Here is a 13,546-nt window from a genome sequence, read left to right as displayed (position 1 = left end):
GTCAAGTGGAGTCCGGACACTCGAGGGTTAAGGTCGGTGTGTCCGCCCCCGCCACGCCCCCCACACCCCCCGTGACGTCACGGCCCTACCGGGTCCGTTCGCCGCCGCTGAACCCGAACGGTCCGGGGGGGACCGGGGGGCACCGGGAGGGACCGGGGGGTCGGGGGTCACCCGGGGAGGGTCGGGGTTATCCGGGGGGTCCCGGGCGGCTGCGGCGGGGGCGTGTCAGGGGGATTTGGGGGTGTTGGGGGTCTCTCGGCGAGCGCTTGGGGGGGGAATAGAGGCAGCAAGGGGGGGGTCTCTGGTGGTCTCCGGGGGGAGTCGGGGTTTCCTGGGGGACCTGTGGGTGACAGCCGGGGGTCGCTGATCCTCCGGTGTCCCCCCCCAGCCCCCCCATGGCGCTGCGTTTGGCCACCCCCGTGTTGCGCCTGGCCCGGAGCGGGGTCCGGTGGGGGGGCACCGGGCCGCCCCCCGCACAGGGTGAGTGCAAGGGGAGGGGGGGGTCACACTCCTGGACCCCCCCCCCTCGGGATTGGCAGCACTGAAAGGGGGGGACACGGCGTGTCCCCGGTGCTGACCCCCCCCTCCCCTCCCCTCCCCTCTCCCGGGGCTGGCGCCCCCCACCCCCCCCCAGCCGCCCCCCCCGGTTTCGACTGGCAGGACCCGCTGGGGCTGGAGGGGCTGCTGAGCGCCGAGGAGCGGCTGCTGAGGGACACGACGCGCAAATACTGCCAGGAACGGCTGCTGCCCCGCGTGCTGCAGGCCAACCGCCACGAGGGTACCCCAAAAACAGCCCCCCGGAACACCCCCACACAGCCTGAGCCCCCCCCGATACAGCTTGAGCCCCCCCGGTACAGCCTGAACCCTCCCGGTACAGCCTGAACCCCCCCCGATACAGCCTGAGCCCCTCCGGTACAGCCTGAGCCCCCCCCGGTACAGCCCGAACCCCCCCGATACAGCCTGAGCCCCCCCGGTACAGCCTGAGACCCCCCCCGATACAGCCTGAGCCCCCCCGGTACAGCCTGAACCCCCCCCGATACAGCCTGAGCCCTCCCGGTACAGCCTGAACCCGCCCGGTACAGCCCGAACCCCCCCCCGATACAGCCTGAGCCCCCCGGTACAGCCTGAACCCCCCCCGGTACAGCCTGAACCTCCCCAACACCCGAGAGCCCGATCAAAATTCCCTGAGCGCTTCCAGAAACAGCTGCTGTAAATTCCCACGAGGGTACCCCAAAAACAGCCCCCCGGAACACCCCCACACAGCCTGAACCCCCCCCCCGATACAGCCTGAGCCCCCCCGGTACAGCCTGAACCCGCCCCGATACAGCCTGAACCCCCCCGGTACAGCCTGAGCCCTCCCGGTACAGTCTGAGCCCCCCCGGTACAGTCTGAGCCCCCCCCGGTACAGCCTGAACCCTCCCGGTACAGCCTGAGACCCCCCGGTACAGTCTGAGCCCCCCCCGGTACAGTCTGAGCCCCCCCCGATACAGTCTGAGCCCCCCCGGTACAGCCTGAACCCCCTCCGATACAGCCTGAACCCCCTCCGATACAGCCTGAACCCCCCCAGTACAGCCCGACCCCCCCCCCCGGTACAGCCTGAGCCCCCCCAGTACAGCCTGAGCCCCCCCGGTACAGCCTGAGCCCCCCCGGTACAGCCCGAACCCCCCCGCGGTACAGTCTGAGCTCCCCCGGTACAGCCTGAGCCCCCCCGGTACAGCCCGAACCCCCCCGCGGTACAGTCTGAGCCCCCCCGGTACAGCCCAAGCCCCCCGGTACAGCCTGAGCCCCCCCTCGAGAGCCCAAAACACCCCGAGTGCTTCCAGAAACCGCTGCTGCAAATCCCCACGAGGGTACCCCCAAATCGCCCACCGGAAGTCCCCAATGTCGCCTCTGTCCCCCCCAAACCCACCCGACCCCCCCTCATTCACCCCCGATCTCCCTCGGGGTCCCTCCTGTGCAAAAAAAAAATGGGATTTTTGGTGTCCCCAAAAACCCCCAAACTCCCTCCGACACCCCCCGAATCCTCTCCCCCCCTCCCCAGGATGGGGGCAGGGGTGTGGGGGGACCCCGAAATTCCCCCAGGGGGTCCCCCCGCTGCCCCCCCCCTCAGCTCGACCCCTCCTCACCCCCCTCCTCGCCCCCCTCCCCAGTGTTTGACCGGGAGATCGTGACTGAACTGGGAGAACTGGGGCTGCTGGGCCCCACCATCCAAGGTGAGGGGGGGCCTTGGGGACCCCCGGGGGGGCAATTTGAGGACACAAGGGGGGGCGTGGGGGTGCTCAGGGACCCCCCCCTGAGGTTCCTGAGGGCATTATTGGGGGGCTCGGGGGGAGATGGGAGGGAGATTGGGGGGTCAGGGGTGGGGTCTGGGGGCTTCTGGGGATGGGTGACGTTCTGAGGGATGACGCTGTCCCCAGGGTGGGGCTGTGTGTCTGGGGAGGGTCTTTGGGGGTCCCTGAGTGACCCTGGGGGGGTCTCTGGGTGTCCCTGAGTGACCCTGGGGGTCTCTAGGGGTCCCTGGGGGTCTCTGAGTGATCCTGAGGGGTCCCTGGGGGTCCCTGAGTGACTCTCAGTGACCCTGGGGGTGTCTCTGGGTATCCCTGAGCAACCCTGGGGGGTCCCTGGGTGCCCCTGAGTGATCCTGGGGTCTCTGGGGGTCCCTGTGTGTCCCTGAGTGACCCTGGGGGGGTCTCTGAGGGGTCCCTGGGGTGACCCTGAGTGACCCTGGGGGGTCTTTGGGGGTCTCTGGGTGTCCTCGAGTGACCCTGGAGGTCTCTGGGGGTCTCTGAGTGACCCTGGGGGGGTCTCTGGGTGTCCCTGAGTGACCCTGGGGGGGTCTCTGGGTGTCCCTGAGTGACCCTGGGGGGGTCTCTGGGTGTCCCTGAGTGACCCTGGGGGGGGTCTCTGGGTGACCCCGAGTGACCCTGGGGGGTCTTTGGGGGTCTCTGGGTGACCCTGAGTGACCCTGGGGGGGTCTCTGGGTGTCCCTGAGTGACCCTGGGGGGGTCTCTGGGTGTCCCTGAGTGACCCTGGGGGGGTCTCTGGGTGTCCCTGAGTGACCCTGGGGGGGTCTCTGGGTGTCCCTGAGTGACCCTGGGGGGGTCTCTGGGTGACCCCGAGTGACCCTGGGGGGTCTTTGGGGGTCTCTGGGTGACCCCGAGTGACCCTGGGTGGTCTTTGGGGGTCTCTGGGTGACCCCGAGTGACCCTGGCTGGGTGACGCAGGGTACGGCTGTGCGGGCACCACGTCGGTGGGCTACGGCTTGGTGACGCGGGAGCTGGAGCGGGTGGACAGCAGCTACCGCTCCGTGCTCAGCGTCCAGTCCTCCCTCGTCATGTACCCCCTGTGGGCCTACGGGACCCCCGCCCAGCGCGAGCGCTTCCTGCCGCGCCTCGGTGAGACCCCCGCCGCGGGGAAGGGGCAGCGGGGGCGGCACTGGGGGTCTGCGGGGTGGAGGGGAGTTTGGGGGCTGTGCGAGGCAGCGCTGGGGGGTTTGGAGGAGGAGTGGGCTCTGTGGGGGTGTGTTCCTGAGGGGTGTCCCTGACGCCCCCTCCCCAGCTCGGGGGGAGATTGTGGGGTGCTTCGGGCTGACGGAGCCCAACCACGGGAGCGACCCGGGGCGGATGGAGACGCGGGCACGGCACAACCCCAGCGCCGGCACCTACACCCTGCGCGGCTCCAAGACCTGGTGAGCCTCGAAATTGAGGGGAGGGGGCCATGGGGGAGACCCCCAGAGCTCCCCCTTGACCCTCCCGCCCCAAACCCCCCTCCCCAGGATCACCAATTCGCCCATAGCCGACCTGTGCGTGGTGTGGGCCAAGTGCGAGGAGGACGGGCGGGTCCGGGGCTTCCTGGTGGAGCGCGGGACCCCCGGGCTCAGCACCCCCAAAATCGAGGGCAAGTTCTCCCTACGAGCCTCGACCACCGGGATGATCCTCCTGGATGACGTGGAGGTGCCCGAGGAGAACCTGCTGCCCAACGCCGAGGGGCTGGCGGTAAGGGGGGAGCCAGGGGACCCTGGGGAGGGTCCCAGCGGGATGGGGGGGGTCCCGATGACACCAGCGGGATGTGGGGGTCCCGATGACACCAGCGGGATGGGGGGGGTCCCAATGACACCAGCGGGATGTAGGGGGTCCCGATGACACCAGAGGGATGGGGGTGTCCTGATGACACCAGCGGGATGGGGGTGTCCTGATGACACCAGCGGGATGTGGGGGGTCCCGATGACACCAGCGGGATGGGGGGGTCCCGATGACACCAGCGGGATGTGGGGGGGTCCCGATGACACCAGCGGGATGGGGGGGGTCCCAATGACACCAGCGGGATGTAGGGGGTCCCGATGACACCAGAGGGATGGGGGGGGTCCCAGTGACACCAGCGGGATGGGGGTGTCCTGATGACACCAGCGGGATGTGGGGGTCCCGATGACACCAGCGGGATGGGGGGGGTCCCGATGACACCAGCGGGATGGGGGGGGTCCCAGTGCCACCAGCGGGATGGGGGGGGTCCCGATGACACCAGCGGGATGGGGGGGGTCCCAGTGACACCCCCTGTCCCCCAGGGTCCCTTCGGCTGCCTCACCCAGGCGCGGTACGGCATCGCCTGGGGCGCGCTGGGCGCCGCCGAGGCCTGTCTGGAGACAGCGCGGCAGTACGTGCTCGATAGGTAACGAGGGGGGCTGGGGGCGCTTTGGGGGGGTCCCAAACCCCCCAAAACTCTCCCAAACCTCGCTTCCCCCCCCTCCCCTGGCCCGCAGGAAGCAGTTTGGGGGCCCGCTGGCCCGGAACCAGCTGGTGCAGAAGAAGCTGGCGGACATGGTGACGGAGATCACGCTGGGGCTGCACGCCTGCCTGCGCCTCGGCCGCCTCAAGGACGAGGGCAGGTGGGTGGCACTGTCCCCAGGGGGGGCCCGGGGGGGTCCTGGAGAGGCTCAGCGTGTCCCCATCCGTGTCCCCACAGGGCTGCCCCCGAGATGGTGTCGATGCTGAAGCGGAACTCATGCGGGAAGGCGCTGAGCATCGCGAGGGACGCGCGGGACATGCTGGGGGGCAACGGGATCTGCGACGAGTTCCACGTGATCCGGCACCTCATGAACCTCGAGGCCGTCAACACCTACGAGGGTACGGCGGGGAGGGGGACGGGGGGTCCCCGAGGGGTTCGGGGGGTTGTTGGGGTTGGGATTGAGGTGTGGTGATCCCTGCAGGCACCCACGACATCCACGCGCTGATCCTGGGCCGCGCCATCACCGGCGTCCAGGCCTTCGCCCCGGCCAAGGGGACGTAGAGGGGACACGGCAGCGGGGACACGGTGGCACCGCTGGGGACAGGGTCTGCTCCTCGTGGGAAGGGATGTGAGGAGATGGCGGCGCTGACAGGACTCGGTGTCACCAACCGGACCCAAGTGTCCCCAGAAGGGATCCGGTGTCACTGACGGGACTTTGTGTCACCGGCCAAACCTCACGTCACTGATGGGACTCAGGGTCACCCCAAACCAGCGTCACTGGTGGGACCCGGTGTCACCAACCAAACCTCCTGTCACCAACTCGGTGACACTCAGGGGACGCCACTGGTGCCGGGCCCCGTGTCCGGTGCCATCCCGGTGCCTTCGCCATCCCCGTGGCCAATAAACGGTGGGACACCCCCTCCATGCCAGCCCTGCTCGTCAGCGTTAATTAACCTGCCAGGACCCAGCTCTGCCCTCGGGGGGTCCCACTCGGTGCAGCCCCTCCACATCCAGCTTTTGGGTCGGCTTCAGCCTTTTATTTGTTCCAACCACCAACAGCAACAGAAAAGCCCTTTGGGGTCAAAATCCCCCTTTGGCCCGGCACAAGCGGGAGGGGGAGTCCCGCTCAGGTCTGGGGGTGCTCTCAGGCCTCGGGCTGCAGGCAGAGATCCCGATAAACCTCCTCAACCGTGCGGCAGATATTGCGCAGCTCCGCCTGTATCTCCTCCATGCTCTCCATCACCTCGGTCAGAGCCCGCAGCCGCTCCTGGATCAGCTCGTTGTGGTAGCCGTAGTTGTGGAAGAGCCGCTCTTCCAGCTGCTCCGCCAGCTCCGAGACCTGCCCGAGCGGGGCTGCGGCTCGTCCCGGCGCTGGCACGGCCGCCGTCCCCGGGGCCGGGGGGCAGCTGCGCCCGCCCGCGCTGGCACCGCTCCCGGCCTGGCCCGGCCGCCGCCAGCTGCGCCCCGGTAGCCGCGGCGCCGGTCGCGGTGGCCACCGAGCACCGGGTCAGCGCGGGCCGCAGCTGCCAGGCCGGGCCGCCATCTGCGCGGGGGCCTGGGGACCCCCCCGGCCGCCCCCCACCCCCCCGGCTGTGGAGACATCGGCGGGAGCGAAGTCCGGCGCGAGGGCAGCGTGGGGACAAGGGGGGGACATCGGGGGGACATCGGGGGCCGCTGGAAGCGGGGCCGGAGGCAGCTGCAGCCACCCCCGAGGGGGCTCGGGGGGCTCCCCCCGGCCGGGCTCCGCAGCTGCCTGCCCTGCCCGGGCTCTGCCTCCCTTCTCCCGTCAAACCGGGCGGAACAACGCGATTCCCCGTGCCCCGGGAGGGAAGGGAAGGAACGTCGCGGCCCCCTCCGGTCCTACCTTCAGCAGGAGGGTCTCCCTCAGGCTGCTCAGCAGCATCTGGTCTTCCTTGCGGTTGTCGTTGACGCGGTTGCAGAGGTCCTGCGCCCGCTGCTGCAGCCTCCCCACGCCGGCTTCCAGCGAGGCGAAGAACACGGAGGCGCGGGGACCCAGCCCTGGCTCCGAGTCCGGCCTCGGCAGGAACACGGGAGCCTCCCTCAGCGGTGCGGGGAGGGGAGAGGGACATTCCATGGACCCCACTGCGACAGGGACCCCTCCAGCAGCGGCATGGATCACACAGGGACGGGGTTAGGGACAGGGACCGCACGGGGACGGGGTGAGGGACATCTCCGCCCCACCACGGGCATGGCTCGCATGGGGACAGGGATCCCCCCTCCACGGGCTGCGACAGCACTGTCGGTCCCGTTAATTGAGAGTTACCCTCTAATTAACGCTCTGACTCGGGGTGACATGCGTCACCACTCGGGCATCCCCCACGGCTCTTTTTTCTCCACTTTCACCCAAAATCGCGGCGCAGGGTGAAGGGGGTACCAGTCTAGGTCCTTGCCGGGGGGCTCGTCCGCACCCGGTCCCTCCGGGAAGGGGTTGTCGCCCGCTGCTACCTCCAGCTCGGGACCCTCAGGCTCCTCCCGCGACATTCTTGCTCCGGGGAGCTGCAGGGGAAGGACCCCCGAGTTGGGCCCGCTGGGATGGGGCTGCTGCAGCCCCTGCCCCAGGCCGGGGTCCGGGGGTGAGCTGGGGGCGCAAGGCCCGACCCAGGAGAGGGTCCCGGCAGTGGGTTGGGAACACTAAGCCTGGCTCGGGCCGGGGTCCCGAGGTCGTGCTGGGTACCGGGGGTGGGTTGGGGGCACTAAGCCCGGCTCGGGCCGGGTGCCGGGGGTGGGTTGGGGGCGCGGGGCCGCGATCGCGGGGGCCATACCCGGGACACCTCAGCCTCCCCTCACACCGCCCTCACGGCAGCCTGCTGGGCGGGAACCTCCGCCGCCCAATCAGCGCCCGCCATTCACACACCGGCGCTGCTGATTGGAGACCAGGGGATGATCGACATCTTCGCGGGCCAATCGCCGGCCAGCAAAAGGCAGTGGCGGGAAAGGCGGGAAGTCCCGGGCGGGGGTCCCGGGAAGGTCCCGGGCGGGGGTCCCGGGGGTCCCGAGGGTCCCGGGGGTCTCCAGCGCCGTGAGAAGCCAGGAGGTAACAATAAACTCCACCCCACACCTCTCCCATTCCCCAACACACACACAGACACACACAGGGCACAGCGCTTTATTGGGGATGGGGACCCCCGGGGATGAGACCCCTCCCCAAAATGAGGGGACCCCCGGGGAGGAGGAGGAAGAGGAGGAAGAGGGGTGGGGGTCACACGTCCAGGCGGCACATGGGGCTGTCGTAGACCATCTGCAGGTTGACTCGGTGCCCCATCAGCTCCCGGATGTTGTTGATGCCGTATTTGATCATGGTGGGTCTGGGGGAGATGGGATGAGGAGGGAGGAGGGGGGAGGTCCCACAGCGGGGGTCACCCCCTCTCTATCCCCCCCCCCCCACCCCAAACGACCCCCACTCACCGCTCCAGCGAGAGCCCCCAGGCGATGACGGAGACGTTCTCGGGGAGCCCCATGGGCAGCAGCAGCTCGGGGCGGAAGACCCCCGAGTTTCCCACCTCCACCCATTTCTTCAGCCCTGGGGCGAGGTGAACGAGGATGAGACCCCCACCCATAAGAGAATCCCCCCAAGACCCCCAGGACCCCCCTCCTCACCCTCGTGGTAGCTGAACACCTCCATGCTGGGCTCCGTGTAGGGGTTGTAGGCGGGTTTGAAACGCAGCTGCGAGATCCCTGGGGGCACAAAGAGAGGAGGGGGGGGGTCAGGAGGGGCAGGTGAAAAGGGTCTGGGGTCTCACAGTGTCCCCCTCCCCGTGTACCCAGCTTGGTGAAGAACTGCCTGAGGATGCCCATGAGGTGGCCCAGGGTGAGCCCCCGGTCGGCCACGACGCCCTCGACCTGGTGGAACTCGGCCAGGTGCGTGGCGTCCAGGCTCTCGTTGCGGAACACGCGGTCGATGGAGAAATATTTCACCGGGGTGAACTTCTCCTGGCGTGGGGAGGGGGGGAAACAGGCGTGAGACCCCTCCCCAGAATTGTTCTGATCCCACCTCAAACTGCTCCGGGCGTCCTGAGCCTCGCCCCGAATAACGCTGAGCCTCCCGAACTCGGCTGTGAGCACCCCAAACCCCAAACTCACTGATCCCCCAAAAAATCATCTGTTCCCCCTCGTGGCTGTAATCCCCCCAAAGCCCCCAGACCCCTCCCAAAGCCCCCAGACCCCCCCAAAGCTCCCAGACCCTCCCAAAGCCCCCAGACCCTCCCAAAGCCCTCAGACCCTCCCAAAGCCCCCAGACCCTCCCAAAGCCCCGAGACCCTCCCAAAAGCCCCCAGACCCCCCCCCCCAAAAGCCCCCAGACCCCCCAAAAGCCCCCAGACCCCCCAAAAGCCCCCAGACCTGCCGTGCCAGCTGGAACAGGGCGCGGGCGCTGGCTGACGTGGTGTGGGTCCTCAGCAGGTTCTTCCGCGCCTCCTCCACCTTCCACTCGTACCTGTACCTGGTTGGGGTGGGGGGGGGACACGCAAAGGGGGTTCAGGGGGGTGGGGGACACACGTGGGACCCCCCGGGACCGCCCCCCGAGGTCGGGGTCTCACCCCTGTGAGCCGTAGCCTCCCTGCGAGTGCACCTTCTTCACCCTGGAGAAGTAGCCAGGGGGCAGCTGGGGGGCTTCAGCGGGGTCTGGGGGGGGGAAGAAAGGTGAGGGGAGGGGTCTGGGGGATTTGGGGGGGGGTCCAGAGGTGAGGGGGAGGGGTCTGGAGGGTTTTGAGGGGCGTTTGTGGGGGTTCAGAGGGGTTTGGGGGGCTGCTGGTGGGTCAGAGGGATTTTGGGGGTCAGAGTGGGGCGGGCAGCGGGGGGTCAGGGGGGTTTGGGGTGGGCACCAGGGGGATCAGGGGGATTTGGGGGGGTCCAGAGGTGAGGGGGAGGGGTCTGGAGGGTTTTGAGGGGCGTTTGAGGGGGTTCAGGGGGTTTGGGGGGCTGGTGGTGGGTCAGAGGGATTTCGGGGGTCAGAGTGGGGTGGGCACCGGGGGGGTCAGGGGGGTTTGGGGGGGTCCAGAGGGGTCCCAAGTTGAAGGGGAGGGGTCTGGAGGGTTTTTTAGGGGCGTTTGTGGGGGTTCAGAGGGTTTTGGGGGACTGGTGGTGGGTCAGAGGGATTTTGGGGGTCAGAGTGGGGTGGGCACTGAGGGGTCAGGGGGGGTTTGGGGTGGGCACCAGGGGGGTCAGGGGGGTTTGGGGTGAGCACTGGGGGGTCAGGGGGGTTTGGGCTGAGCCCCAGGGGGGTCAGGGGGGTTTGGGGTGGGCACTGAGGGGTCAGGGGGGGTTTGGGGTGAGCACCAGGGGGCTCAGGGGGGGTTTGGGGTGAGCCCCAGGGGGGTTTGGGGTGAGCCCCAGGGGGGTCAGGGGGGTTTGGGGTGGGCACTGAGGGGTCAGGGGGGGTTTGGGGTGAGCACTGAGGGGTCAGGGGGGGTTTGGGGTGAGCCCCAGGGGGGTCAGGGGGGTTTGGGGTGGGCACTGAGGGGTCAGGGGGGGTTTGGGGTGAGCACTGAGGGGTCAGGGGGGTTTGGGGTGAGCTCCAGGGGGGTCAGGGGGGGTTTGGGGTGAGCCCCAGGGGGGTCAGGGGGGTTTGGGGTGAGCCCCAGGAGGGTCAGGGGGGTTTGGGGTGAGCACTGAGGGGTCAGGAGGGGTTTGGGGTGAGCACCAGGGGGTCAGGGGGGGTTTGGGGTGAGCACTGAGGGGTCAGGAGGGGTTTGGGGTGAGCCCCAGGGGGGTCGGGGGGGTTTGGGGTGGGCACTGAGGGGTCAGGGGGGTTTGGGGTGGGCACCAGGGGGGTCAGGGGGGGTTTGGGGTGGGCACTGAGGGGTCAGGGGGGGTTTGGGGTGAGCATTGAGGGGTCAGGGGGGTTTGGGGTGAGCACTGAGGGGTCAGGGGGGGTTTGGGGTGAGCACTGAGGGGTCAGGAGGGGTTTGGGGTGAGCACCAGGGGGTCAGGGGGGGTTTGGGGTGAGCACTGAGGGGTCAGGAGGGGTTTGGGGTGAGCCCCAGGGGGGTCAGGGGGGTTTGGGGTGAGCACTGAGGGGTCAGGGGGGTTTGGGGGTGTCCAGAGGGGTCCCGAGGTGAGGGGCAGGGGGTCAGCAGCTGCCCACCCAGCAGGAAGAAGGTGTCGTGCTGGTCCCTCGCCGGGTGCTGCTGCGGCTGGAACAGCGCGTCGAAATTCCAGAAGGAGCTCTCCACGAAGTTACCCGTGCGCATCTCCGTGAACCTGGGCAGAGTGGGGGGGTCCAGGACCACCTCAGAACGGTGGAGAAAACCCCTCCCCCCACCTCAGAGCCCCCCCGAGCCCCCCACTCACCCCATCTCCAGGAAGATCTGCCGCAGCTCCGAGCGCACCTTCAGCAGCGGGTGCAGGTGGCCGCAGGCCGGGGGCAACCCCAGCGAGGAGAAATTGTAGGGTTTGAAGGGCAGGCGGCGCCAGGAGCCTCTGCAGGAGGGGTCAGGGGGTCACGGCAGGGACACCCCGAGGTGACAGAGGCTCCTGGGGGGTCGGGGGGGGGGTGACACCCACGTGGCGATCATCTCCGGGGTCAGCTCCGTCTCCGGCCGCGCCACGGCCGTGCTGAAGGCGCTGCCTTTGCGGATCCAGAAGGATTTGAGGGTCCTGAGGGGGCGTTGGGAGCGATTCAGAATCCCTAATTCCTCCTTGGTCGCTTTAATTAGCGTTAATTGCATTAATTAACTCGGTATTTCTTTTATTTAACGTTTCGCCCGGGCGGGTTTTGCGCCGAGTCTTTAACCGGAGCCTTAAAGTTTGATTTTGTTGAGATTAAACTCGATAAACTTCAACAAACGGAAGAAAAAAGGGTTTGAAAATGGCTCAGATGGGGGTTTGAGTTTGTGGCCCTTTAGAGAAGTTGGATGTTCCCAGTTTGGACAAAAAAATAACAAAAAAGAGTAAAGAATAAAGATAAACCCGAAATGAAAACCGATAAATCCACAGGTAATAAAAAAAGCGTTAACGAATAGAATTGTGCAGTCTAGAAGTAATAAAATATTCATTTATTAATTTTTTTAATATTAATTAATTTATTAATATATTTTTTTCTCACTCACACTTCCAGGAGCAGCTTCCTCCTCTTGAGCTCGGCGCGGTCGCGCTCGGGCAGGGCCTGGGCTCCCCCCGCCCTCACCTGTCCCAGGTGCTCCTGCACCGTGTCCTGCACCGAGGGCACCTGGGGGGGCCCAGCCGGGACCCTCGGGATCCCCCCACATCCAGGGAGCCCCCTCCCCAAACTCTGCCCGGTTCACGGGGACCCCCGGGACCCCCGGTTAGCCCTTCCCGGGACAGTCCCGGTTCCTGGGGACGTCCGTCCATCCCTTCCCGGGCCACTCCCGCATTCCAGGGACCCCCGGGCATCCCCCCCGGGCCACTCCCGGTTCACGGGGACCCCCGGTTAGCCCTTCCCGGGACAGTCCCGGTTCCTGGGGACCCCCGGGCATCCACCCCCGGTTCCTGGGGACCCCCATCCATCCCTTCTCGGGACAGTCCCGGTTCCTGGGGACCCCCGTGAATCCCCCACCGGGATATTCCCGGTTCTCGATGACCCCCGGTTATCCACCCCCGGTTCGTGGGGACCCCCGTCCATCCCTTCCCGGGACATTCCTGCATCCCAAGGACCCCCGTGCATCCCCCCCGGGCCATTCCCGGTTCCCGGTGCCCCCCGTCCCTCCCCCCCGGGCCATTCCCGGTGCCCCCCGTCCCTCCCCCCCGGGCCATTCCCGGTGCCCCCCGTCCCTCCCCCCGGGCCATTCCCGGTTCCCGGTGCCCCCCGTCCCTCCCTCCCGGGCCACTCACGGCTCGCAGCACTCGGGGACCGCCGGGCGCTCCCTTATCCAGGCGCACCCACTTGTTGGCCATGGCCTTGCTGAAGCCCAAGGATCCCCCGGGCAGCTTCTGCGGGGACACAGCGGCCGTGAGGGACGCGCCGCCCGCCGCCGGTGCCGCCGCTCCGGTGCCCCCGGTACCCACCACGGCCTCGCCCTGGGGCAGCCCCTCCTCGGGAAGGCTCCGGAACAGCCGAACCTCGGGGCTGCCGTCCCGCAGCACCTCCTGGCCCTCGGGGCTCAGCTCCCATCGCGTCGCCGTCCGCGCCTCCGCCTCGATCACCTGCACCGGCACCGGCATCAGCACCGGCAGCGGCGCCCGGGGGCTCCCCCGCGCCCCGCCGCCCGCACCTCGCCCAGCGCCTGGAGGCTCTTCACGGCGCCCACGAGAGTCTGGTGGTCCACGCCGAGCTCGGCGGCGGCCTGGACGCTGCAGAGCCCCCCGGAACCGCCGGCCTGGTCCAGCCGCTCCAGCAGCCGCTCCGCCACGCTCGGCGCCATGGCCGGAAGTGATGCCGGAGCCGCCGGAAGTGATCCCGGGGCGGCCGGAAGTGCCGCTGCCTCACCGGGAAGGAAGAGGGGGGGTGTGGCGCGTCCGCCATCTTGGGTGTGGCGCGGGCCCCGTGCAGAGCGTGGTGGGCGCCATGTTGAGTGTGGCGCGGTGGCACTGGCGGCCGCGAGCGGCGCCGTGACGTCACGAGGCTGCGCAATGACGTCATGAAGCGCGAAGCTGCCCCACAGAGGGCTGATGCCGCCCAGGGCTTCATTAGAGCAGCCCCCGGCCTGAGTTCGCTTCCCTTGTGTCTACACCTGCTGTGACACCGCTTAATCAACGACTTCGCCACCACGTCACGGCGCTACGTGACGGCAAAGGAGAGCAGGAGACTCCCCCCGGGCCGCGTCTGCGTTGCTCCCTCCCCAGATTCCCAATTTCGCCTCAAATTTCCTCACCCCCCCACTACTGCCAGGCCTGTCCCTTTAAGAGC

General features: G+C 68.4%; 3 protein-coding genes across 4 annotated transcripts; 1 reads left to right on the top strand and 2 right to left on the bottom strand.

Annotated features, from left to right (window-relative positions):
• Positions 1-55: 55 nt before the first annotated feature.
• On the top strand, positions 56-5,653 carry GCDH (glutaryl-CoA dehydrogenase). Of its 2 annotated transcripts, none has more exons than XM_086871287.1 (11): positions 56-92; positions 389-480; positions 635-778; positions 2,151-2,213; positions 3,225-3,395; positions 3,559-3,688; positions 3,776-3,995; positions 4,562-4,665; positions 4,757-4,882; positions 4,960-5,120; positions 5,204-5,653. In XM_086871287.1, exons 2-11 carry the CDS (start codon positions 396-398, stop codon positions 5,281-5,283), a joined length of 1,284 nt encoding a protein of 427 aa, XP_086727413.1. In that variant the 5' UTR covers positions 56-92; positions 389-395; the 3' UTR covers positions 5,284-5,653. The 2 variants fall into 2 exon arrangements, with proteins under 2 accessions (XP_086727413.1, XP_086727412.1); XM_086871286.1 differs by lacking the exon at positions 56-92 and adding an exon at positions 97-121 and having other exon boundaries at positions 391-480.
• An 84-nt stretch (positions 5,654-5,737) lies between these two features.
• SYCE2 (synaptonemal complex central element protein 2) lies at positions 5,738-7,583 on the bottom strand. The gene is made up of 4 exons (XM_086871288.1): positions 7,506-7,583; positions 7,118-7,239; positions 6,587-6,758; positions 5,738-6,061 (listed from the first exon to the last, which is right to left on the bottom strand). Exons 2-4 carry the CDS (start codon positions 7,222-7,224, stop codon positions 5,867-5,869), a joined length of 474 nt encoding a protein of 157 aa, XP_086727414.1. The 5' UTR covers positions 7,225-7,239; positions 7,506-7,583; the 3' UTR covers positions 5,738-5,866.
• Positions 7,584-7,833: 250 nt separating this feature from the next.
• FARSA (phenylalanyl-tRNA synthetase subunit alpha) lies at positions 7,834-13,240 on the bottom strand. The gene is made up of 13 exons (XM_086871285.1): positions 12,912-13,240; positions 12,706-12,843; positions 12,532-12,630; positions 11,790-11,908; positions 11,245-11,337; positions 11,032-11,160; positions 10,826-10,941; positions 9,279-9,363; positions 9,082-9,181; positions 8,505-8,673; positions 8,341-8,418; positions 8,149-8,263; positions 7,834-8,048 (listed from the first exon to the last, which is right to left on the bottom strand). Exons 1-13 carry the CDS (start codon positions 13,059-13,061, stop codon positions 7,943-7,945), a joined length of 1,497 nt encoding a protein of 498 aa, XP_086727411.1. The 5' UTR covers positions 13,062-13,240; the 3' UTR covers positions 7,834-7,942.
• Positions 13,241-13,546: the final 306 nt, after the last annotated feature.

This window comes from Cyanistes caeruleus, chromosome 35 (genome assembly GCF_971803275.1).
Source record: "Cyanistes caeruleus chromosome 35, bCyaCae1.hap1.1, whole genome shotgun sequence".
Lineage (NCBI taxonomy): Eukaryota > Metazoa > Chordata > Aves > Passeriformes > Paridae > Cyanistes > Cyanistes caeruleus.
Note: the sequence above shows the minus strand (reverse complement) of the source record. Positions and strands in the feature narration are given on the sequence as shown.